The sequence below is a fragment of the Peromyscus eremicus genome, chromosome 8a (genome assembly GCF_949786415.1).
Source record: "Peromyscus eremicus chromosome 8a, PerEre_H2_v1, whole genome shotgun sequence".
NCBI lineage: Eukaryota > Metazoa > Chordata > Mammalia > Rodentia > Cricetidae > Peromyscus > Peromyscus eremicus.
Genome location: NC_081423.1, coordinates 4,602,048 through 4,627,986, shown reverse-complemented (window position 1 = coordinate 4,627,986; position 25,939 = coordinate 4,602,048). Strand labels below are relative to the sequence as shown.

Below are 25,939 nucleotides of genomic sequence, written 5' to 3'. Positions count from 1 at the left end.
TATGCTTCCACACCCAGCTTTTTGCACAGGTTCTGGTGACTTGTGCTCAGATCCTCGTGTGTGTCCAGCAAGCACTCCTACCATCGAGCCATCTTCCAAGCTCCTGGTTGTTGTTAAATGATCAACACCATTTCTCAGGTGATGAGGTACAAGGGTGCTCAAGGTACAAACTTGTTCATGATAAATCAGGGATTAAATCCATGTGCATCCACCGAGTCCAGCGGTGTGGGACTGTTAACCCAGATCTTAGGAAGGCAGGAGGGTGGAAAGTTCAAGGCCTTCCTTGTTTGCAGAATGAGTTTAAGATCAGCCTGGACAACTGAGTGAAAGTCTGTCTCAAAACCAAAAGTTAAAAAGAGGGCGGGGATGGGGTGGGCAGTGGAGCACAGTGGTGGAGCACTTGCCTAACCTGTTGAAGCCCGAGTTCTATCTTCAGTACTCTAAACAAGAAGAGAGGGGGACTGAGGGAACTGCTCAATCTTACGGTCATGCCCTTGCCTTGCAAGCATGAGCACCTTAGTTTAATCTCCAGAATCAACGCAAAGAAGCCCAGAGTGGTGGCAAGGTTTGTCATCCAGTGCTGGGGAGGTGGAGACAGGCAGATTCCTGGGGCTAAAAGTGAGAATTCTGGTTTTAGAAAACCAAAGTGGACATGGACTGAGGAAGACATTCAAAGCTAACCCCTGGCCTAAACACACACACACACACACACACACACACACACACGTGTAGCTAGAGTTTTCCTGCCTGGCCCACAGTCAGGACAAATCTCTCTCACCTGCCAGTCCCACAGCCACTCAGACCCAACCAAGTAAACACAGAGACTTATATTGGTTACAAACTGTATGGCTGTGGCAGGCTTCTTGCTAACTGTTCTTACAGCTTAAATTAATCCATTTCTATAAGTCTGTATCTTGCCACATGGCTCGTGGCTTACCGGCATCTTCACATGCTGTTTGTCATCATGGCGGCTGGCAGTGTCTCTGACTCAGCCTTCCACTTCCCAGCTTTATTCTCCTTGTCCTGCCTATACTTCCTGCCTAGCCAATGGCCAATCAGTGTTTTATTTATTGACCAATCAGCAACACATTTGCCATACGCACACATGCACACACTTGACAGGTGCTAGGAACAAAGCCCATCTCTCCCTCCTCATCCTGGCTGTTTCTTGGTGTGAGGCGTTATACCACTGTAGTCCACTTACAGTAGATTATAGTTGCAATAGGGTACCAATGTGTTGCAGGATCAATCCGCTGAGCTGAAGAGTGTCTGGCAGAAGTCCACACTGGGGCCTAGGGAGCAGTTCCCTGCCTGCACTGTAAACTTTTATCTTCATGTCATTTAAGAGTCTCCAGCAAACAAATACCAAGACAGAATTGGGGTACCAGAGGGCTTCAGGCATAATGTCCCTGAAGGACAGTGGGGTTGAGGGACACTCCAGGAGTGTGGGTAGGTCTGATATAGGAAAAGAGGAAAGGAGGGGGTGGGTGTAAGCAAAGCTTTAGCTGGGTTGACCGCCAAGAATGCCACACTGTTTAGGCATGTCCAGACCTGTGTCTTCTTCCTTGTCCAAAGCTGGTTGGGAAGCACCTGGTGTCTACTTACAAGCTGTGGAAGAGTCCATGTGCACCTGCAGGAGGCTGGAAGCTGCCACCATGGCAGATTCTCCCCAAGGGACCACTGAGTCACATCTCAGAGGCCATAGCCTTGGTTGTTTGAACATGTGTGCACTTGTTCTGGTGTGTGTTCTTCTTGTGTGACACGCCTGTCCATCTTAGGTGCCTTCAGGTGTCTGAATTTTTACCTGGAGCTCACAGAGCTGGCTAGGTTAGCCAGGCAGCAGATCCAGAGATCCGCCTCCACAGTGCTGTGATCACCAGTGTGTGCCACTATCCTGAGATTGTTTTGTTGTTGTTATATCATGGGTTCTGAGAGTCCAACTCAGGCCCTCACTGCTTGAGAAGCAAACATTTGCCAACTGAGTCATCTCCCCAGCCCCACACAGCCTTGATATTTCACAAAGGACTTGAAGTCTAGCAGGCCTTGATATCCATTCTCTGCTTGAATCTCAGAACATGTGGGCTGTGTGAGCTTTCACAGGATACTGACATCTCTGCGCTTCAGGTTCCTGTAATGCGCGGGTTCCTTTATTATGTCTTGACTTCTTGTAGAGAAAACTGATTGGCTTCTCTGTGTATCCAGACCTGCATCACACACGAAAAAGTGGTGGTAATGGGTCTCCCATACTTCCATGTGTAGAGGATTTAGAGGAAACACACAGACACTTACGACCTTGAATCCTCTTCACATTTCTTACGTCACAGTGGAAGCAGGACTACAGTATCCCTGGCTATGGTAGAGATTGTCCCATAGACAAACACGGGGCCAGGGGCCAATGGAGGGCTCATTGTGGGGTCACTGCTGACCATGACGGAGAATGGGGCTAGGGAGGCCATGGCCATCAAGAAGGTAGGGAAATAATTATGGAGATAGTGAAACTGGCAAAGCCATGAAGGGGCTCGCAGAAATGACGGAGGTGGGAGGGATGGTGGTGTAGCTGGCAGAAGGGGGCAGCTAGAAATGCTGGAGCCCAGAAGATGAGAGCAGTGGCGGGGGTGGGGGGGTAGTGGAGGAGGGGGAGGTGGAGGTGGTGGAGGAGGGGGAGGGGGTGAAGGTGGTAGAAGGGGAAGTAGTCATGAAAACGGCAGTGGTGGATGTGGAGGTGGTGGTGGAGGTGGTGGAGGTGGAGGAGGTGGTGGATGTGGAGGTGGAGGTGGAGGTGGTGGATGTGGTGGAGGTGGAGGAGGTGGTGGATGTGGAGGTGGTGGTGGATGTGGAGGTGGAGGAAGTGGAGGTGGTGGAGGTGGAGGAGGTGGAGGTGGAGGAGGTGGTGGTGGATGTGGAGGTGGAGGTGGTGGAGGTGGTGGATGTGGAGGTGGAGGTGGTGGTGGAGGTGGTGGATGTGAAGGTGGTGGTGGAGGTGGTGGATGTGTGGAGGTGGTGGATGTGGAGGTGGTGGTGGATGTGGAGGTGGATGTGGTGGATGTGGAGGTGGTGGAGGTGGAGGTGGTGGTGGAGGTGGTGGATGTGGAGGTGGAGGTGGTGGTGGAGGTGGTGGATGTGGAGGTGGAGGTGGTGGTAGAGGTGGTGGTGGAGGTGGTGGTGGAGGTGGTGGTGGTGATGGTGGTGGAAGGAGAGGAACAGTGGTGGTGAGATTGACTCTGACACCCCGTTGGCATTCTGTCTTCTAACTCCCACACCGGCCTTCATGCACTATCACAGACCACGCTGTCTTTCTGTGGACTACCAGTCTGTTGCACCCACTTGTCCTGTGCCTCTTCAGTTACAAGGCAGGAGCATGCTCCACAAGCCTTTGCGGGGGAGGGGTGGCATTCAAGAAGAAGAGGCAGCAGCACATGTCCCTAAGCAGTGGCCAAGGTGACTCAGGCTGAGAAATAGCAAGGTATTGGCCTGGCCTGTGGGCAGACATGAAGCAGCCACAGGGACCTGCCCAGCCACGCCTGTAGACCTGGAGAGCATGTCTCCTGACCTCTCAGAAGGAAGCAGCAACTCTGGTGAATGCTAAGTTCCTGGCCTTCTTCTCCTTTGCAAACCCACAGCGGGCCTCCTTTGGGTCTCTAGACAGGTTCTGTGACTACACAGCTTTCATGCAGGGCTTGGTGAATGCCATCCTTGAATCAGTGTAGGGATGACAGGACCATGGAGAGAAAGCATCCCCCCGCCCCCCCAACTCTTCTCACTGGGGCAATCACTTAGGTTTTTTTGTATGTGTTTTTGTTTTTGTTTTGTTCTGTTTTGTTTTTTGGTCTTTTGAGACAGGGTTTCTCTGTGTAGTTTTGGTGTCTGTCCTGGATCTTGATCTGTAGACCAGGCTGGCCTCGAACTCACAGAGATCTGCCTGCCTCTGACTCCCGAGTACTGGGATTAAGGTGTACACCACCGCAGCCCGGCCACTTGGGTTTTTCATCATCTTTGATTTCCAAGCCACAGCAGGAGGTAGAGAAGGACAATTGTCTCTCGTTCAACAGGTAGATGAGTTCAAAGACAATATGAACCCAGAGAGTACAGCGTGAACACGTGGTGGCCAGACGGTCCCCTCTAGAGTACCCTCTGCACCGCTTGTTTTCCCAGCCACCAAGCTCCTCCTCTCTGAGTCTCCTAAGATTCTATAGATCAAGATCCAGGTCTCGTTTTATGACATAGTTATGACTACAGGCACTACATCAGTGTTTCTCCAAGCAGAGTTCTTGTGCCACCCTGCTAGTAACCAGATACGTGGGGGAAGAGGGAATCACCTGTGTGTATTAAATAGCCAATCCCTGACAAGAAAAAGAGCCAGTTTAAATCACCATCATCATCATCATCATCATCACTACCATCACCACCACCACCATCATCACCACTATCACCACCACCACCATCACCATCACCACCACCATCATCACCACCATCACCACCATCACCACCATCATCACCACCATCACCACCATCACCACCACCATCACCACCATCACCACCATCATCACCACCATCACCACCATCACCACCACCACCATCATCACCACCATCACCACCACCACCACCACCACCACCACCACCATCACCATCATTACCACCATCACCACCATCACCACCACCACCACCATTACCACCACCACCACCATCATTACCACCGTCAATATCACCATCACCACTACCACCACCATCAGCATCATCACCACCACCACAACCATCACCACCACCACCATCATCACCACCATCACCACCATCACCACCACCACCACCATCATTACCACCGTCATTATCACCACTACCACCACCATCAGCATCATCACCACCACCACAACCACCATTTTGGGTCTCACAGTATGGAAAGATAATTTTAAACAAATATTTATTTTTAAATTTTTATTTATTTGTGTGTGTGTGTGTGTGTGTGTGTGTGTGTGTGTGTGTGTGTATCTGTGGGTATGTGCACATGAGTGCAGGTGTCTACAGAGGTCAGAAGGTGTCACATCCCCAGAAGCTGGAGTTACAGATAACAGTTGTGAGCTGCTTCCCCAAAGTGAGTGTTAAGAACTGAACTCAGGTCTTCTGCAGGAGCTCTTAACTGTCGAGCCATCTCTCCAAGATCCGGAAAAACGTTTTTATAAATCAAGAGAAATAGCAATTCCATGTGACTGGCTAGTACAGCTTTAGACACAGGAGACGTTTTAAACAGCCATGGAGCAGCTTCTTACCTCAGCTAATGAAGTGAGGATCAGCGCTCTCTCCAAGCCCAGGGGCTCCCTTTCCCAAGATCCTCCATCGGAAGGTTTTCCCACATGTAATGTACTACTTGGGTTTTGCAGCTGTCAAAGCTTTTCCCTTATCTGTACATTTCAACAGTTTGGTGTTATGTGTCTGTATTGGTTGCCTTTTTGTTGAAGTCATAAAACACCAGACAAAAGCAGTTTAAGGAAGGATGGTCTGTTTGGGCTCACAGTTTGAGGATTGGTCCACCATGGTAGAGAAGGCGTAACAGCAGGAGCTTGAGACAGTCATTCCCATGGCATCCTTTGAAAGGAGGGGGGGAGAGGGAGGGAGGGGGGAAAGGAGGGAGGGAAGGAGGGGGAGGGAGAGACAGGTGCTCAGCACCTTTTTCTTGTTTATTCAGCCCAGGCCCCTGGCCCCTGGGATGGTGCTGCCCACATTCAGGGTGGCTCTTTTTTCCTCAGGCAAATCTCTCCGGAAACATTTTGACTGAGGTTCTGGATGCCATTGTGCAGGACACGTGCTAGATGTCCGAGAAGTTCAGCCCCAGAACTTGGAACCACGCGTATGTCACTATTCTCTGTCCACTCCACTTTCCAGCCACCTTTTTAAAAGACAGTGTCTCATATATTTCAGGCTGGATGTGAACTTATTAGGTAGCTGAGGCTAGCCTTGATGGTCCTGTGTCCTTCTCCCAACTACTGGAGTTTCAGATGTGTACCAACATGGCGACTCCAGTTTCCATTTTTGTGTTCTGTTTATTCCGAGCTTCAGAGAAATGGAATTTATACTTTTCTTTTTTTTTTCTTTCTTTTTGAGGCAGTCTCATATAGCTCAGGCTAAGCTTGAAGTCACTGGGTAGCCAAGGATGACCTTGAACTCCTCACCTCCTTGCCTTTACCTCTATTATGGACTTGTACCACCACACCCAGTGTATGTAGTGTTGGGAATTAAAACCAAGGCTTTGTAGACACCAAGCCTTCACTCCACCAAGTGAGCTACATTTTTTTGTATTTTAATTTTAGGTGCTCTTCAACAACACTGACTGGGATCTGCCTACAGGCTGACCTCACCACCTGGGGAATTCACCAGTGATATTTGCGTTATCGTGGACCAACCCTTCCAGTATCTGCCCCTCCATGTCTCCCCTGCCGCTGTTCTCTGTATTTCCCTGAGTTTAGAGTTTCTATTTGTAGTAGATTTGGTCCCACGGGAGTCACTCAGCATCTTAGAACCAAGCAAATAGCCTCAGTGGATTGATGCTAAGGCTGAGGTTGGGAAGAAAATGAAGATCCAGTGAGCTTCAGGATGGTAGCAGGGGCAGTCTGCTGTGATTTAAAAACTGGACTGGGTGGGGAGCTCACAAAACGTCTCAGCTGGTAAAGGTGCTTGCCATCAGCCTGATGACTTGAACTTGAGTTTCACACCCAGACCCACGTGGGTGGAAGGAGATAAGCAACTCTCAGAAATTGTCCTCTGACCTCAGACAGAGGCTAAGAAAGTTTGAAATCCTAAAACAGGCTGGCTGACATGCAAATTCCTACTTTTGAATATCAGCAACTTGGTGATGTTAGAGACCAACCAGTGCCCGAGGGCTCCCCAGTCCAGTGTCAGGTGCCTTGGAAGCATCACCTCCCTCACAACTTGAGATGGGTGTGTTTAATTGCATCTTTATAGAGGAGAAAGAGGTTAAGTGGGTTATGCTCAAGATGACAGAGTAACACGTGTGGTTAATCAACAATTATTGTCACCCTGTAGGGAGCCCCAGGCAGAATATTTCATTCAACCCTCCCAGTGCTGAGCACTATAATTATCACTTCACCTTTTCAGATAGAAAAGGTCAAGTTAACTTACCTAGAATCTTATATTCACACATGGGGGGCTCGGGGACTTGAGCCCTCAAAGCTTAGTTCTGAAGGCAGCCTTGACGCCACAGAGCCTTCCCTCCATGAGGAAACATGGACAAGACCCATCACTTTAAGGGATGTCACAGAGGCAGGTTTCTCTCAGTGTCCTGGCTTAGCTCTCACAGGATCCCCAGGCTAGGAGGCTCTTGAGCGTCTGCACACAGGTGGTAGGTACCCCGAGTCGAAGGGGAGTGTGACAGCCCGTTATTGGTTCAGGTAAGCTCAGCCCAAAGAACCGGGGTCTCAGAAACTCAAGTCATTCTGAGTTCCCAGGCTGGTTGTTTCAGGGTCTCAAAGAAGAAGTCAGGACAGTGGAAGGCAAGGAAGCTCGATTGAGAAAGGGAGCCAGCTCCCTAAAAGGGATGGGGTTGGAGGGGCCTCCTCTGGATCATTCTTATGCCTGGTACTAAAGCCTCATTGACTAGAGCCTGTGGGTAAGATGAGGATGGAGCTGAGAAGCTTCTGACAGGCTGAACTGGATGGATGTGGGAGATAAGGTAGGAGAGTGCAGGTTTAGGGGAGGAGGAAGACCACCAAAAGTTTCCAAAGGGAGGAAGAACCGGGAAGTGAGGAGAGCGAGAGCTGGTGGGCAGCCATGATGCAGACAAGGTAAGGCCTTTTAAAATCCATAGCTGGTGAGCTCAACTGACAGAGTGGACTTGTCAAGCAGAAGCTGCCCTCTAAACACACGCCTGTGCTCACCCAGAGGAAGGCTTCTGAGCTAATTCACGGTTTTGAGATCTGCTGTCTCCACTCACTCTCTACAGAGTCCGTCGGGAAGCCTTGTGCTGGTTTACTGATAAACTTCAGACTTCTGCCTGAGTGGCGCTTTCAGAGAAACACCCAACCACAGTGGTTTTTCCCACTCTTCAGGGGCTTCTTATCTAACTTTAAAAAAGATAAAATAAGCCGGGTGGTGGTGGCGCACGCCTTTAATCCCAGCACTCGGGAGGCAGAGCCAGGCAGATCTCTGTGAGTTCGAGGCCAGCCTGGGCTACCAAGTGAGTCCCAGGAAAGGTGCAAAGCTACACAGAGAAACCCTGTCTCGAAAAACCAAATAAAATAAAATAAAATAAAATAAAATAAAATAAAATAAAATAAAATAAATTAGCCGGGTGGTAGTGGGTTGTGACTTTAATCCCAGCACTCGGAGGGAAAGGCAGGTGGATCTCTGTGAGTTCGAGGCCAGCCTGGTCTACAGAGTGAGTTCCAGGAGAGTCAGGACTACACAGAGAAACCCTGTCTCAAAAAATCTAAAAAAAAATTAAAAAAAGACAAAACAAAATTTAAGAGCAGGAAGAAAAGCAGAAATTCCCTCACCTCTATCCGAATCACCCCGCACTCATTTCCGCTCGCCAGGCACCCTGGCCTGCTCACAAATGAGGAAACATTCCTAAGAAGGAATAGGCAGCAGCACTGACTGCAGAGGTTCCTTCATCCTGGGTCTCACTTCATGTTTTGGATGCTGCAAGGCTGGGTGAGAGGAGACTCCTGGCGGGGGCCTGCCTCGGCACTGCCATGAACCACTTCCAGGCCATTCTGGCTCAGGTGCGGACACTGCTCTCCAACCAGCAGCCCAGGCAGGTTCGGGCCCTCCTGGATGGCCTGCTGGAAGAAGAGCTGCTGTCCCGGGAGTACCACTGTGCCCTGCTCCATGAGCCTGATGGCGAGGCTCTGGCTCGCAAGATTTCCCTGACGCTGCTGGAGAAAGGGGATTTAGACTTGGCTTGCTCAAGCTGGGTCTGCAGCAGGCTCCAGGCTCCGGTGGTAGAGAGAGGCAGCAGCTACAGGGACCATGGAGGTAAGCTGGCATCCCTTTGAGTCAGGGCAGTGAGGTGTGGCCAGCCCTAAGGTGTCTTTTCCTCTCTGAAAGGGAAATCTGTGTACAGGATGCAGGGAGAGCTCCTGGAAAACCTGGGTGGCTGGGTGCTGAGGGCATGCAGCATGCTTCCCACACTGAGCAGAACATCCTCAGGGCATACTGCTAACTACCTGCTTGGTCCATGCCTAAGCTCCATCAATACTGGGCTCCATGGTGGACAGAGGAACTTCTGCTTCCAGCAGACACCCCATCTAGTGGGAAGAGGTATAATCAGTCACTTCAGGTCAAAAACAGAGGAAATGTGATCCAGTTGGTAGAGTGCTCGCCTAACACGCACAAAGCACTAAGTTTGATCCCAGCATTCTTAAACAGGAAGTAATAGAGCACTTTTGTAATTTCAGCACTTGGGAGACGGAATCAGGAGAATTAGAAATTCAAGCTCATCCTTGGCTGCAGAGTGAGACCTGGGCTACATGAGACCCTGTCAAAAAAAAAAAAAGATGTAGAGAAAAGGGGGTCATGGAAATGGGGGGCTAAAGAGCTGGAGATCAGAGGGCGGTGTGTCTGTGTGTGTCTGTGTCTGTATCTGTGTGTGTCTGTGTGTGCCTGTGTGTGTGTCTGTGTGTGTGTCTATGTGTATGTCTGTGTGTGTATCTGTGTGTGTTTATGTGTGTATCTGTGTGTGTGTGTGTGTGTGTGTGTGTGTGTGTGAGAGAGAGAGAGAGAGAGAGAGAGAGAGAGAGAGAGAGAGAGAGAGAGACTGACAAAGGAATAGAGAAAAAGAAAGCCAGAGATGCCCAAATGGATCAAGAAGGAGAAGGGAAGGAGAGGAGAAATAAGAGAGCCGGAAGGAAAAGGAACGAAAAGCTGACAGGAGATAGAGAAATGGAGAAACAGAAGCCAGCCCACGAGGAGAGAGAGAGGAGTCTTAATTTTTTTTTATTACATTTATTTCTTTGTAAGAGAGGTCAGAGGACAACTTATGGGAGTTGATCCTCTCCTTCCATGTGGGTTCCAGGGATTGAACTCGGGTCATCCGCACCTTTGCCCCGAGCCATCTCACCTGTCCCAGTGTCAAGGGTACTACTGATAGTCGAGTGTGTTCTTTGTTTACTTTCTTTGGTGCTAAGATTGGAAGCCAGGGCTTTGTGTGTGCCAGCTTGTGCTCCGTCACTGAGCTCCACCCTGGCCTGCTTCTGCCTCTGAAGTCCAGAGAGAAGCCAGTGCTGCTGTCTCTGCTCCCATCCCTCTCTCCTCAGCGTGTCTGGCTTCCTTCTCAAGAACAGAGATGCTCATTGAGACAGAGCTTGTTATGTTCTCCATGCGTGTTGTTCTGGTGTCAGGATTGGGGCCACAGAGTCTAGCCTCTTTTGTCCCATCATGTTTCCGACTTGGAGACATAAATTACCCCCTGCAGTTGGTATCTATGGAGTCCTCACAGTGTGCAGGGGACAGGTGAAACAATCCTCACCCTCCCTAGGTCTTCTACTCACCCCAGCCCTTTGAATGGACGTGTCCCTCATCTAATGCACAAAGCAGAGACTAGTCAGAGACCTCAGGGTAGAATGTGGCAGAGGCCAGTTTGGAAGATAGACAAGCTGTGCTCCTAAATCTGACTGGGGTAGGGGGTGTTCAATGTTTTTTGGTCCCTATGAAACACCAGACAATGCTGAACTCTCCCATGTTCCTGAACTCTCCCTCCTAACATGGACACAGTGGACCTTTACTCCCCATCATCTTTCTGGATTTCCAACAGGGTGCAAGTGGCCAGTGTCATCCTACTGGGCAGTTGTTCACCTGGGGAAGCAGTGAAAGCTCCTCTTTCTCCTGACTGCCACCAAGAGCAGCTCCCTCCCTCCACTGATGCCCACACCTCAGCCTCTGCTATCCCTCTTTCTGAGTGCACTGGTTCCTGTTTTTAACTCTATTTCCTTCCTGGGGGTGTAATATTTTGTTTTGGATCTCACATGACTTCAGAAAGTGGAAGTGGACTCAGGGTGTGATCACCAGGGACTGGGAGACAGAGGGGCATGGTCCTTGCTCCCTCTCCCTGCCCTCCAGGCCAGCTCTGTCCCAGACTGGGGCTATAAACACACACACACACACACACACACACACACACACACACACACACACACACACACACACCAGACAGAGATAGAGAATGGGGAAGGGAGACCCCACAGGGAGGAAAGCATGAGATTGGAAATGAAGAGCCCTGCATGAATTCGTCATGATGTTGCAAGAGGGAAGCTGTTGGTGTAGGGTTTTGTACTCACTTGGGAATGATCTAGGCCCTTCACTGCTCTGACACTGAATTGGCTCCCTGTGTCCCTCTGAGGAAAATCTGGATGACAGCACACAGGCCTGCCACACTCTGGCTCTCATCATCTCTCTGGCCTCATTCCCGGCCGTTGGCTACTGCAGCCCCTCCCACGTCCCCAGTGTCCCCAGACACATCTGCTCACTGCCTGCCTCAGGACCTTTGCATGCTCTCTCCTCTGCCTGGAGTACTCTTCCCCAGGTATCCTCTTGGCCAGCCTCTTAAAATGACCTTTAACTCTTGCTTCAACTATCACTTATCATCAAAGCCTACCCTGAACATCCCAAGTCATACAAATCCCTCCCTGCTGTAACCCCGTGCCGAGGGGCCAGAGACAGGAGGATCTGTGGGACTTGCTGGCTGTCATCCCAGTGCGGGGCTCAGTGAGAGACTGTCTCAGGGGAATAAGGTGGAGAGTGATAGAGCAGGGCACCCAGTTCCTCCCTTGGCCTTTCTGTGCCTGCCTGCACAGATGTGAAACACACACACACACACACACACACACACACACACACACCCTGCCCAGACTGACTTTAAAAACATCTATATGATTTATTTTTGTGTTTGTGTATTTATGAAGAAGCTCCACATGGACACAAGCTTATATTTTAATCATGATATGTCTCAAATGCCTAATATGGTATCATTCTAAGGACACAGTAGGCATGCAATATATACTTGTTGAATGCTGGATGGTTTGTATAGGGATTGATGAATGGACAGTAGATGGGTGGATGCATAATGGATGGGTATGTGAGTAGATGAATATGTGGCAATAAATAGGCTGGTAAGGAATGGTGGATGAATGAACAGATAGGTGAGGAGTGGGTGAATATATGGATGGATGGTTGGATGGGTGGGGTGAAAGGTAGTTAAATGAGTGAGTAGATTATAGATGGATGTATGGTTGTGGGGGTAAGTTTTTGGATGGATGGATAGGTGGGTGGTATGTAAATAGGTGGGGTGGAAGATAGGTTGATGGGTCAGTGGATGGGTGGGTAGGTGAGTGGATGGGTAGATGGGTAGGTGGATAGACGGATGAATGGATAGATGTATGTATGTATGTATGTATGTATGTATGTATAGATGATTGGGTGGATGGGTGGATGTATGGATGGATCAATGATTGAGTGGATGGGTGAATGGGTAAGTGAATAGATGGATGAATGGATAGATGTATGTATGTATGTATGGATGGATGTATGGATGGATGCATAGATGATTGGGTGGGCAGGTGGGTGGGTGGATGGATGGATGGATGGATGGATGGATGGATGGATGGGGTGGGCAGATGGACGGATGGATAAATTATTGGGTAAGTGTGATGGTGGGCAGACAGATGGTGACCATATATAGTCATGTACTACCACTATTATCTCTTTACAAATAAATATGCTGAGGCCCAGAGAATTTAAGTGACCTTGTGCCTTGGAGCTAGGGAGGGTCCTATTTCATCTAAAGAGTATGGACCCATTCCAGCCTTTTCTGCTTGGCTTCCTTTTCTGAACAGCCCCAGGATCCAGGAAATCTACCAGAACAGGCTGAGCTATGATGGGCTGATAGCAGGTGGTGCCCTCACTGCAACCATACAAGAACGCCCTGTCTGGGAGAAGACCCTGGGAGCTGGTGCTGATCTGCAGAGAGCATCCTGTGTGCACACAGCCCCAGTAGCACTCCAGTCAGTCTGGAGCTCATGGTTTAATCCCAAGGGAACTCAATGGGCTCAATGGGAAATCAAAGCAGACACTGACAGAAGCTAGCCAGCCACAGCTGATAGGCCCTGAGAGGGTAGCCACAAGGGCAAACTGGGAAGGGTCCTGATGGAGAAGGAACTGGCTGTAAAATGGAGGTGATGGGAGTCACAGAGTCACTGAGAACAGTGAGTTTGGGAACAGCATCTGATGTGAGATGTGAACATCCCCAGTCCCAGTCAGCTGCTTCTGATTCTGAGGCATCCAGCTGGTGTCTTAGGTGGTGGTCTGGCGTGGAGAGGGCAGCCTCAGGTTTGTCGATGAGCTATGAGGTCTTTGGATCTCTTTTCTCTGGGCTGCAGGACATCCCTTCCAGGCTCCTGACTCCAGGCTATGTTTGGTTGCACTATACTCATTTTGACTACTATATTACTACACACTGTTTGGGTGCCTCTGGGATTTCCTCATGTGGATTCCATTCTGGGAAACACAGCAAAGTCTCCCTCTAGGATGCCACTGATTTATTGAAAGGGACATTCGCCCCAGCTTCCTTCCCCATTTGGGGGTTAGGATGAAGGGACTGTCCGGACTGGCTCCTCCTCCAGCTGCCTTCCCCAGTTCCTGCCCTGCTGCTCCCAGCCACAAGCTTCCTTAGTTCCCGGAAGGGGGTCGGCTTCAAGGAAGACTAAGTTTTCCCCTGGCATGCCTCCTGGCACTTAGCCTGTGCTTTTTTCACTCCCAGGAGCCACAAAAGGAGAAGTGCCTGTACCAGGAAGGGGAAGTTGGCACTTCCCAGAGGATTTTCCCAGCCTGCTCTGTGTCCTCTTGCCTCAGAACTTGGCACCTGACCCAGCCAGGGACTATTTCTGATGCTGTTACTATTGCCATGAGTGGCTCACCTGGACCCTCCCTTCTGGTCACCTCCTGGCACTTCAAGTCTCTCTCCAGCACACCTTCTTCATCCCCCAACCTTCTCCAATCTGCTTCTCAGTGACTCCATTTATAACCTATATTGACTTACCAAATTCATCAGTTTTTCTATTTGCCTATCACTCACCTGTGTGTAGTCATATAGCAACTTTAGCCACCTACTTTCCTGCTGGTGGGTGAATCCATTTACATACCATCCGTCTGCAGGTTGCGTTCTCAGTAACTTCCTGCATTCCTAATCTGAACCTTCATGCTACCTTCATCCTATCTAGTCACTTACCTTTTAGTTTTTATTTCCTCCCCCTCAGTCACTTATTCAGCTCCCACTGGGAGTTATGTGCTTACCCAGAAGCATGAGGCAAGGCACGCTAAGAGACAGTCTTTATCCACTTAGGACTCAAGCCAGCCTTGATCACTAAAACAACAACTGCCATCCATTCATTCAGACAATTCCAGAACGGGGTGTGTGTGTGCATGCATGATTCCTCAATCACTCTTTATGTTTTGTTTTGAGACAGTCTCTCACTAAACTTGGAGTTTACTGATTGTTCAAGACTAAGGCCAGCAAGCCCCGGTGATGCTCCTGCTCAAGAATCACGGTGCAGGACACCACGCATTTTTAACTCGGGTGCTGGGTCTGAGCTCCTCATGTTTGCACAGCAAACACTTTGCCAGCCGAGCATCTCCTCAGTTCCCAAACAGATGCTTTACAGAGAAGAATGCCCAGGTTGACCCTTCCTTCCCATTCTTGTCTCCATTCACCTCATCCTGAGAGGCTATGATGGTTGTCTGTGCTATCCTGAACCCTTCCTCAGGTTTCCTCATCTCCACTGACCTCTGACAGGTACCAGCACTGCTCTGTATCTCCAGCACTGTCCTTCTGGGTGCTGACATGGTACCTTGTCATGATCCTGCTCGGAAACCGTCAGCACAGGCGTGAGCACACTTCTGCTTCGTTGTTGTGGCACATAGGTCTGAGATCCAGGGGTGTCGGGGAGGATGTAGAGAGACCAGGTAAACAGCCCAGGTGCGTGGTGCTGCTGCCAGCCAGGTGTACCATGGCTGAGCCCCGCTGTAACACAGACCAGGCTTGGTGATGTGCCTCTGGGCTGGTTGGGAGCCATCAGAACCAGCCGCCTCTAAAAACAAGAAGGAGCCTCACATGTGTCTCAGAAGAGCAGAGGGTCTGACACCAGTACCTCGACTCGCACTGGGTCAGGAGTCAGGAGGTAGGACATAGTGAGAGTTCTACTGCTGACCGTCTTTCCCCCACCGAACAAAAGCTGTTTCAAGTTGACTCCTAGCATTTCTCATTTGTCTGTCTACTTCCCTCTTGGGACTTTAGCAAGCAGAGATGATGGCTTGAAGACTGTCACCACGCAAAGACAGTTACTGCGCACAGTTTACACATGGGGAAGCGAAGGCGCCCACATGGGAATTGAGGGGTTTAAGGTCACCCGCCTGCCAGGAACAGCCACGCCAGCCTTTGCCTCCCAGGCTGACCCCCCGAATTCATCCACTTTGGTGCCTCCCTCACAGCCCTCACCTTTCCTGTATATCATCCACAGTAGTATTTACTTGACATATTTTCCCAAACCATTCACATTTGTAACTCATTTTCAAAGAAAGTTTTATTTCCCGCCACAAGGAGGGGAAAGTGCCCAGAGAGCAGTGTTGTTTGGCTTCAGACTGGGTCTTATGTAGCCAGGCCGGCCCCCAATTCTCTACAGCACTGAGGGTGACCTGTAGCCAGGCTGGCCCCCAATTCTCTACAGCACTGAGGGTGACCTGTAGCCAGGCTGGCCCCCAATTCCCTACAGCACTGAGGGTGACCTGTAGCCAGGCTGGCCCCCAATTCCCTACAGCACTGAGGGTGACCTGTAGCCAGGCTGGCCCCCAATTCCCTACAGCACTGAGGGTGACCTGTAGCCAGGCTGGCCCCCAATTCTCTACAGCACTGCGGGTGACCCTAGAGTTTTGATTCTATTGCCTCTACATCCTGAATTCTGGGATTTCAGGTGTGCACCACCACATCTGGTTTGTAGTAGTTAAACCCAGGGCCTTGTGTATACTAGGCAAGCCCGTTGTCAACTGAGCCAAGGAAAAAATAGAGCAATGTTATTAGATTCAGGCCAGATACTCCCTGATGGGGAGCTGCCATCTGCAGGAAGGAGACATCTGTGTTAGAGAGGTTTAAAAACAGATTCACCCCAGACCAGAACTTTCTCACTGCTGTCACCTGAAGGATGGTCCGAGCGGAAAGGTACTCACTCTCTCCCTGTGTGAGTCAATGTTACTTATTACCACAACTCAGTCACCCTGCACCAGCCAGCTCCCAGGCTACTAGAGTTAACATTCTGTGTGCAACTTGGGTTTTAATTCAACATGTAGGAATAAAAATGATGGACCTTCCAGAGAAATTCAAAGTGACAGTGAGGGTGACAGTGAGGGTGACAGCAGGGAGCAGAGGCTAGCACTCCCCACACCCCTAACAGCTATTTGTTGTCTTGAGGGGCACACATGGGAATCTGATGCAAGCCCTGTCCTGCAGAAGAGGGCAGAGATGGTAGCTGGCACCAGTGTGGGTCAATAGCAATCGTCATTTCGGAGTGTCTTAGTCAATGTGCAGCCTTCTGTGGTCACCCAATTTGGCTTGCAATAAGGAAGTGAAATTACCATAAGAAGCTGTGGGTGGCTAAGGGAGCATGGGCAAATTAGAAGGTATCCAAACACAGGATATGAACTGTTTGGGCTGCATTGTCGTTTTCAAGTGGTCCCTTACTTGCTTTCTTTGCATGCTAGCTGAACTTGGTAGGCTCTGGGCTCCCGACTGGTCTAGGGAGGCAGGTGAGTGGTGAGGCCACCTGCTTCTCACCTGGACATCTAAGAACCTTCTTGGAGAAGTCTAACACACCAGGAGAGGCAGCTGAACCCCAGGCATTGTGCATCTCCGCCCTCCACATCATGCGCTGCCTGGTTCCTTGCCCCTCTGGGTCCTGCCTGCCGGAGTTGCAAGGTAAAAGACGGGATAGAGAAAATTGATGTGATTAGAGTTTTCATAAGGTCTTGGCTGGTTCTGCCGAACAGAGTCCCTGCTGAATTGGTGGTGAAGGTAAGAAAAAGTGTCTGTGTCCCCTTGGGTAGCCTAGTGGGAAGTCTTCTTTCCTCTTGAGAGACACTGGGAACGTCTGGGTGCCTGACAAAGAGGCTTTCTCAGCACTCAGCCTTCCAGGGGCCATGCCGGCAACTCTTGGCCCCAGCTAGGTTTTGGGGGCTACTTGGTCTTGCATCTCCTCTTCTTTCTCCTCTTTCTCCTTCTCTTCTTCCCTAAGGCTATTGAACCCAGGTCCTGTGCATGCTAAACAAGCTCTCTACCCCTGAGCTACAGCTCAAGCCCAGGTCTGTCTTTGGGTAACTGAGGTGTACCCCTATAGGAGACTTCCACCCCATCCCTGGGAGGCTTGGCACTCCCAAACTGTAATCAAGCCTGGGAGTATCTAGTAAGCATGGAGCTTCTGGCAGGTTCTACTCTCTCTAGTCTCCAGGTGGTTTTTGAGAAGTAGGCACAGGGGCAGATGGTGAGGACTGACTGTATCATGTGGCTCCTGCTTTGAAGACAGCGCAGTGAGCACACCACACGGCTATACTCTTGGCTGCATCTGTATTGTGCCTTTGAAACCATTGCTAACTTCTGAGTTTCAGTTTTCCTCAGCCGTCACCCAGTGGGCTCAGAGGGATGTCTGTGTGGCAGGGGAATGGTGAGAATCAGAGTCCAACGCAGCACTTGGCACTTTGTAGTAACTGACTGTCATCAGAGGTCCCCAGTGAAATGTTACTGTTATTGTGTGGTTAAAAGGGGTGGGATCCCTCTTCTCAGACTACCCTGAAATGTACTGCCTCAATGGTGGTGGCAAGTGTCCCAGCTCAGCACCATGCAGCTGGACGTTCTGGGTGGGAGGTAGTGTTTTAGGTGGAGAGAGAGGTCAGAGTCAAACTTGACCCAGTCCCTCAGCTGCAGATGAGGAAATCCAGTCATGAGAAGGGGAAATGACCTCTCCAAGGAGGCATGTCCTGGGAAAGCAGATGGTCTAAGAGCTTTACTAGTGGGTCTCAGGTCTAAATGCCCCAAGGAGCAGCTTCTCTATCTTTGTGGTTGTGCTGAGCTGGAGAGAAATAGAGGGCCACCAGGGTTGTAGGTGAGAAGGCCTGTAAGCCAAGCACCTGCACTGGAGCTCAGCTCTACTGCCTCCAATCTGGAGCCCTCTCCTCCTAAGCAGGGGCTGGCCTAATTGAGATCTGTCTGGAGGTTGGGTCCTTTGGAGACCGTCAGTCCAAGCAAACTTGGGTTGCCATGTGGATGCTTTTGAGAAAGCACGTGGTGGATGCTGCGTGGGGGTGGGGTGGAGATTGCTTATCTCTGTCTTAGGCCCAGAGCTGGAGGTGCAGATAGAAAGTGAAAGGGAAAAAAAAAAAAGCCACCACAGAGCAGGAGGTTAAGTAGCCGCCAGGAGACGGCCCGCCCAAAGCTCCTAGGAGCCGCTGAGGAGCTGACGATAAAAAGGACCAGCGGCACGCAGGAGCTGGGGCTCTGCCACGGTAGGTGTCTCTAAGGTCCCCTTTTGCAGTGGCTAAAGTTAGATGGAGAATCTGAGGCTTGGGGCTGGCAACTATTTGCCAGAGGTCAGACAGCTGGAAAGAGCTGGATGGGTGTGCAGACTGTAGAGAGGCTTCTCGGATCCTGGACCGGCTGCGTGCGGGACCTGGGAGCTGGGACCCAGAGCCCCGAGGCTATGCGCAAAGCTGGAGGTGAGGGCGGGTTGGGGCGGGTGGGGATGGGGTGGTGCAGGGGAGAGGGGTAATCTCACAGGAGAGTCTGCCGCTCTGGGACGCAGACGGGGCAGGTGTGCACTTCACCAGTCCTCGACATCTACCCAGGGACCTACCCAGGGACTCGGAACCTTGGACCTTCATTTGCCTGTTGGGACATACCACTCTGGAGTCTTGGGTACAGGCCACTTCTTGTGAGGACTTTTGCACATAGGGTGCAAAGGTCTGGAGATGCCCTCACCTGTTTGACCCTCTAGGGGGCGAAGTGGAGGCGTCTGCCTTCCTTTGCCACATCCCTTAAGGAGAGTTGTGAAGAGTGCCAAAAGCGGGTGGGTAGAGTTCTCCCGAGACCCAGGCAGTTAGAATTGCAGCCACTGTGCCTAGCTTTGTATGGGATCCTAAGCATGTACCCTTCTCCGTCAGAGTCCCACAGCTCCTTTCTCCTCCGCAGGCCTCACGCACCTAGTCCCCCATAGGGCGGCCCTTTTCCTTTCAACGCTAGGAGTTCCTTACTTCCGAGCCAAGTCTTAATCTGTGCCTCCAAATAAATAAATACGATTTCTCATGCAGATTAAGGAAACTGGGTTTTTCTCCTTTGTAGCCTGGTGTAGCCAAAGGACGTCCCCTTCCGACTGCAAAACTGCTTTCCTGGAGGCTCAGAATGGGGGTGGGGAGAAGCCCTCAGAGATGCCTGAGCAGGACGTCCCAGCAGCCCAAGATTGGGAAATCTTCTGGGAGGCTGTTGATGACAGGTCCCCGGGCCACCTGGTCCTCAGCCCCAGTCAAGGTCCCTAGCTCTGCCCCAGGCCTGGTTCTCTGGTACCAGGCCCCTCCCCTAAGGTCTCAAGCAGGCCCTGGAATACCAAGCCCTGCTTCTGTCTTACCCATGTTCCCAGAGTGCATGGCCTGTGAACCTGGGTTAAACCACCTCTCCGGGGTGATTGCAGTGACTTTCGAGGAGAGGCACTAATGTGATCTGGGGAAACTGAGTCTGGGGAAGTGGTCTTTGGTTGTTGTTTTTAAATACATGTTAATATATTCACATATGTTAATTTATACTCATAATCAAGTAATATATAATAATTTATATATACTTTTACACATAACCTGTAATGGTATATATAATCACATTGGTAATTGATATGTTTATGTTTGATTTTGTTTTGCCAAAGACCATATAGCAAACTGTTGAGAGGGTCAGGATTTGAACCCAGATCTCCTGAGAATCCTGCTGCCTAGGTAGCAGATGTGAACTTCCATGAATGCTGGTGGGTTCCATGACAGCTAGCAGGCTGGTAGTCATGGCGCAAAGGCCATCTGGCGGGAACAGAACTTCGATTTGGCATACATTCTGGAAATTAACTGGAGGATGCTGTGCCAAGGCCTTGTGGCAGTCTCAGGCAAGCAGAGGAGTGGCTGGAGGGAGGGGAAGCTTCTAGATTTGGCTCTCAGGCTTGCCTTCAGTCATCCTGGCTGGTAAGTGGCTTCCCTTCTCCATCACTCCTCTGCAAAATGGGCAAAACATGAGAGACTCCTGGACAACTGACTCACGGCTTTGGAAACCCGCCAGCACGCAGGAGCAAGGGGCGTCCAGAGAGCTGATGCACCTAAGGTGTGTCGCAGAGAGGCTGTGGCCGAGGGAACTTCGCACTCGGGAACAGTCCAGCTTCTACCCTATTCACGAGAGAATCTGGGCTTCACTGTCAGTGTCTTTAACAAGACTAGTGACTTCCTCTTCCTCCCCTTGCTTTCTCCACTTCCTCTCTTCCTCTCTTCCTTCTCCTCCTCGTCCCCCTCCTCTTAAAAAATGTAGTTGCATTTTGTTTATTTATTTATCTAGTTATGGTGTGGAAGGGGCAGCACATGTGCCAGCATGCATGTGTCGAGGTCAGAGGACAGGCCTGTACCATGTGGGTCCCGGGGTTGAATTCAGGTTGCCAGGCTTGGCCACAGGCACCTTTACCCACTGAACCATCCCATTAGCTCTCTGTCCCCTGTTTTAAGACAAGGTCTAGAATGTAGCCCCGCTAGACTCAAACATGATGTTCTCTTGCCCCAGGTCTCCTGAGAGCTGGAGATTGGGGGCGAGGGGTGTCACTACTTTAACACAGTGATAGAGAAGTTGATGCTATTTCAATAGCGCTGTTTTGTTTTGGTGGCGGGTGGCATCATCGTTTCCTGGACGTTCAAGACAGTGATAGAAAGCATTTTTTGTAAAATCATGGTGAAAACATGCAACATAAATTTACTACTGAGCACGTTCATAGTGTTCTGGAACCATTGCTACCTCTGTCTCTAGAACTTTCCCATCCCCTCCCAAACGACAATTCTGGGCAATGACACAGTAACTCCCTCCTCCTGGTTCTAGTGACTTCCATTCTGCCACCCGGTTCTCTGATTCCGACACTCAAAGAGCTTCGGGTAAGTGCAGTCCTTCAGTGCCTGGCTTCCTTGGTTAGCACATCTTCAGGGTTCATCCCCAGGGCACCCCTCTGAACACAATGACAGAAGAATGCGCTAACACAGAGAGACCATGTGTTGTGTTCATAGGCAATGTTGATGTGTACCCAGCCTGTTCCTGCCCTTCAATATGTCTTATTTGGGTTTTTTGTTGTGTTTGTAGTTGTTTGAGTTATAATTTTGAGACCTTGGGAGTAAGGTCCTCACTCTGTACCCCAAGCTGGCAATCTCCTGCCTCTGCCTCCCCAAAGTGCTGGGGTCACGTGAAGTGTGCACCACCATGCCCAGCAGCCTATGGACTATTTTATAATGTTGCTAGCTTTAAATATTGATGTCAAAGAATCTGTTTGGTTACTTGCTTTTGATTTCAAAAAGCTATTTCTTTCGTTTATGTTTTAGTCTTATTTTAACCCCAAATGGCTTCACATTCACTATCATTATCTGCCTAAACCTCCAGAGTGCTGGGATTGTGGGTGTGAGCCACCATACCAACTAAATTTCCTTCATTTATTTATTTTTACATTTATTCATTTATTTGGCTGCATAGGTTTTGGGGCCAGTATCATGGCATGACTGTGCAGGTCAGAGGACATCCTGTGGAAGTCAATTCTCTCCTTCCAGTGTGTGGTTCCTGGGGATCCCCTGTACCTGCTGAGTCATCTCTACCACCCAAGTAGCTCTCTTTTAAAATAAGTATATTTGACCCAGACATAGTGACACATCTGTAACCCAGCACATAGGCGGCTGAAAGATACAGTGAGACCCTTTCTCAAACACACAAATAAAGACCCCAAACAACCTTGTGTGGTGGCACATGCCTTTAATGCCAGCTCGTGAGTGGCAGAGACAGGCAGATCTCTGAGAGTTCAAGGCCAGCTTGGTCTATATAGTGAGTTCCAGGCCAGCCAAGGTTAAATAATGAGACCACATCTCAAAATAATAACAATAATAATAATAATAATAATAATAATAATAATAATAATAATCCCAAACAATAAAACCTACATGTATGTTTCTTCAAAATGTTAGTATAAGGAAGATACTAAGGTAACCACACACATGTAGGTATGAGCATATGAGTATAGGTGTCCGCAGGAGGCCAGAGGCATTGGATCCTCTGGAGCTGGAGTTACAGAGACAGTGAGCTGTCTGCCATGGGTGCTGGGGTCCAAACTCAAGTCCCCTGCAAGAGGGTCAAGCGCTCCTAACCATGGAGCCGTCTCTTCCAGCCCCAGCTTCACTTCTTCTTCAGCATCAGTAGAGAGTAGGGTGAGAAGAGGACCATTATGGGGGATGCTGGGCTTTAAAAGTAGATTGCTGCCAGATATAGTTAGCGCACACTGGCAACCAGCACTTGAGAACTGAGGCAGGAGAATTGAGTTCTTTGCCAGCCTGGGCTACACAGGGAAACCCTATCTCAGAAGAAAAACAAAATGTCTGCCCCTACAAGAAAACCAATCACATAAGCCAAGGCCTGGTATGTAGCTCAGTGACAGCTCTTGTCTGGTATACACGACTCTAGATTCTCTGTCTCACCACAAGGGGGAGAGGCTGGGGACAGTAATTACATCCCCAGAGGGAGAGACGCATATTAAATGGCAGCCAAACAGTCCCAAACTCTCCAGATGAAGCTTTGAGACTTGTCGGGCATCAGAGTCCAGAGAGTATCCCCTGACCACCAGAAAACATCAGATCAAGTGCCAGGTGTGTCAGTGCACGCCTGTAAGCTAAGGCTGGAGGATTGCTGTGAGTTCTAGACCAAGCTGGCGTAGAACATAGCCTGACCCTATCTTCTAAAACAAACAAACAAACAAACAACAAAACCCCCCAAAAGTGCAGCTCCAGGCTCAGCTGCAGACCCTGCTGGGTAGGAGCACAGGGTGCTGTTCCTGGGATTCCCGCCCTTGAAAATCTGTTCAAGGCCAAGGCGGGGACCTCACAGTCTACACAGAATACACCAGACCCCAAACTCACAGCACAGAGGGGATTTATTTATCCTGGAGGGAACAAGGGAGAGAGGATGCCACTCCAGACAAAGACAGCAGCAGGTGTCTCACGGGAGCAGTTTGAGAAAGGGGGAGGTCTGCATTACCCAAGTCCTGACTGGACGTGTTAGTCAGTGTAGCCAAATAATGAATTTTGGTTGCTGGACCTTGACATTTTGATAGCTAGACCTTGGTGATCATCCTCAGGAATCAGTCAAGCATAAGGAAGTGGCCAAATAAGGCAATGGACCTGGGTGCTCGCTTTAGGAATGTGATCTGATGGTTTAGCATGGGGGAGGGGAGGGGAGGGGAGGGGAGGGGAGGGGAGGGGAGGGGAGGGGAGGGGAGGGCAAGACCTGCAGGCGCCATGTTAACCATGCTCTGGCCTGTGAGAGCCCTGCAGTGACATCCTTGGCTCTCCACCATCAGCTCCCTGAAAGCAGGGCCACTCCTAATTCAGGTCAGGTTGGGGCTGGAGTTTTGGACCCTACTTTGCTAAACTGCAGCTATAAGACCTTCCTTCTCCCTGCTCAGCATCTGGCTTGGGTTTCTTTCTAAGAAAATAAGCTGACTTTTCTTTCCAAGTCACTGACTGCCATGGGAACGTTGAGACTTGTTGGGCTGCTGGAGCTGGGGAGGAGGTCTTGTTATGGACAGGGTGCTGGCACCCCTGGTCTCTGCCTGCAGCTCTCCCAGTGTGTCCACTTTCTCCTTTCCTGGACTCCAGATGCCTGGCGTTTACCAGTACCTGAGGAGGCTGTCCTTGCTTCATCTGTGGCTAGGACCACAGGTGGAAGAGGCTTGCTTGTAGTAGTCACAGTGGTGTCTTTTGTGGGTTTCGTATGATTTCCAGTTCATATTTGGAAAAAAGTATTTTAAAAAATCATCAGAGGTGAGGCTCCCGTGGAACCCAGCACTGAGTTGGAGATGTCCATATCAGAGGCTGCCTGGGCTCGGAGTGAGGTGCACTGGGGGACAGAGGCAGAACCGGATAGAGGGGGACGAGGCTACAGTGAGGTCACCTTGTAGGTCATAGCCGATCCTCCTAGGGAGCCTAGGAGCTGACTCTCTGAGGTGTCTCAAATTAGTGAGGAGACGACAAAGAGACCTTTGTGCCCTGTGTGGACCTGTGCTTGGATGTAGGTGGGGTCTTTGTCCACGTTCCGATGCTGTAACTGAGTGTCACGGTTGGGTGGAAGCAGGTTGAGCTTAAATTCTGAACTCTGGGAGGTTCAAGAGCTTGGCTGTGGACCCTGTCAGGGACCTTCTTGCTGCATCTTAGCATGACAGATGTCATGTGACAAGATGGAGCCAGTGTACCACCCAGGAATCTTAAGCTTTTGAGGAAGTCGCCAACCCAACCATGAGGTTTCCACCCTAGTGACATCATTTAACATTAATTTCCCCACCTCTGAGTATCAGCAAGCTAAGGTTAGGTGACTGGCACATGAATTCTGAAGACATCATCTGGGAGAAATGGCATGACTTTGGTTATTCCCAGGGAGACCTGTTGGGAACCACAAGCTGCTGGCTGACTAATAGACTGGTCTGTGGGGTGGATCAGGATGGCACTCCAGCATCCGCCCAGGCTGAAGTATCTTCAGAGCAGTCTGGAAGCCACACTTGAGCTGTTGTGTGAAATGGTTGCTGGTCTTCCTCCCTCCCTCCCTCCCTCCCTCCCTCCCTCCCTCCCTCCCTCCCTCCCTTCCTTTCTTCCTCCTTTCTTTCCTTTCTCTCCTTTTTTCTTTCATTTCTTCCCTCTTCCTTTGATTTCTCTCCCTTTCTTCACTCTTTCATTTTCTTTCTTCTTTCCTCTCTTCCTTCCTTCCTTCCTTTTTCGTTTGCTTTTATTTCCTCTTTTCTTCACATGCGCACATGCGATGCATGTCTATACTGGCAGTGTCTTCCAGAGTGGTCTTGCCGCCCTGTAAACTGCCCCACTCCACCCATTCAGTCCTCCCTGGCTCTGCCCAGCCGCTGGCAGCCCCCCTTTGCCTTTTAGGGAGTGATGTGTAGTCGGAACTACACAAACTGGGTTGGTGCCTTTCACTCAGAGGAGTTGTTGGGTGTTGTTCTGTTTGCTTTTGTCTTGTCGTCCTGGGGATAGGACTTGGGGTTGCCCCATGTTGAGTGACTTCTCTATATACCCAACCCTGGTTTTACCTTTTGTTATACACCCTGAGACCAGCCTTGAACCTGCAGTCTTCTTCCAGCTCCACTTAAAGCTAGCATTACACAATCTTCCACGAGGCAGGAGGCCTGGATCTCGGTTTTGTTGTTTTGTGTGTTTGAGACAAGGTCTCACTATAAAGCCTAGGTTGCCCTCAAACTCATGATCCTCCTGCCTCAGCTTCTTGAGCAGCTGGTGTTGCAAACCTGTATGACCACATCCAGCTACAACTGTCTTTTTAGGTTATTCTGTGAAGCCCCTTTTAGAAAAAAGAGGTTCTGGGCTTCTCAATGCCCTTTCAGCCAACAACTTTTTCTCACTTGTTAAAGGATCTGGAACCTTTGTAAAATGTCACTTGAAAGGCACTGTTCTCCTACAACCCTCTTATTTAACAGATGACAGCCTTGGGAACTGGAGGTGGAAGGGGTTTTCCCAGAGTCACACAGCCTGCCAAAGCAGACAGGGCTTGGATCTCAGGGCCCATGACTCTTGTATTGGTCCTGTGCCATTGGACTGTTGTGAACTCGGCTGTCCCATGGCCGGGCTACCC

General features: G+C 50.1%; 1 protein-coding gene across 1 annotated transcript in view; it reads left to right on the top strand.

Annotated features, from left to right (window-relative positions):
- Window positions 1-8,658: 8,658 nt before the first annotated feature.
- The window catches only part of Ciita (class II major histocompatibility complex transactivator), a 52,065-nt gene continuing 34,784 nt past the window's right edge, over window positions 8,659-25,939 (top strand). The window contains exon 1 of the mRNA XM_059270001.1: window positions 8,659-8,982. Coding sequence (XP_059125984.1) covers window positions 8,700-8,982 — 283 coding nt within the window. The 5' untranslated portion in view covers window positions 8,659-8,699. The remainder of the gene's footprint in view (window positions 8,983-25,939) is intronic.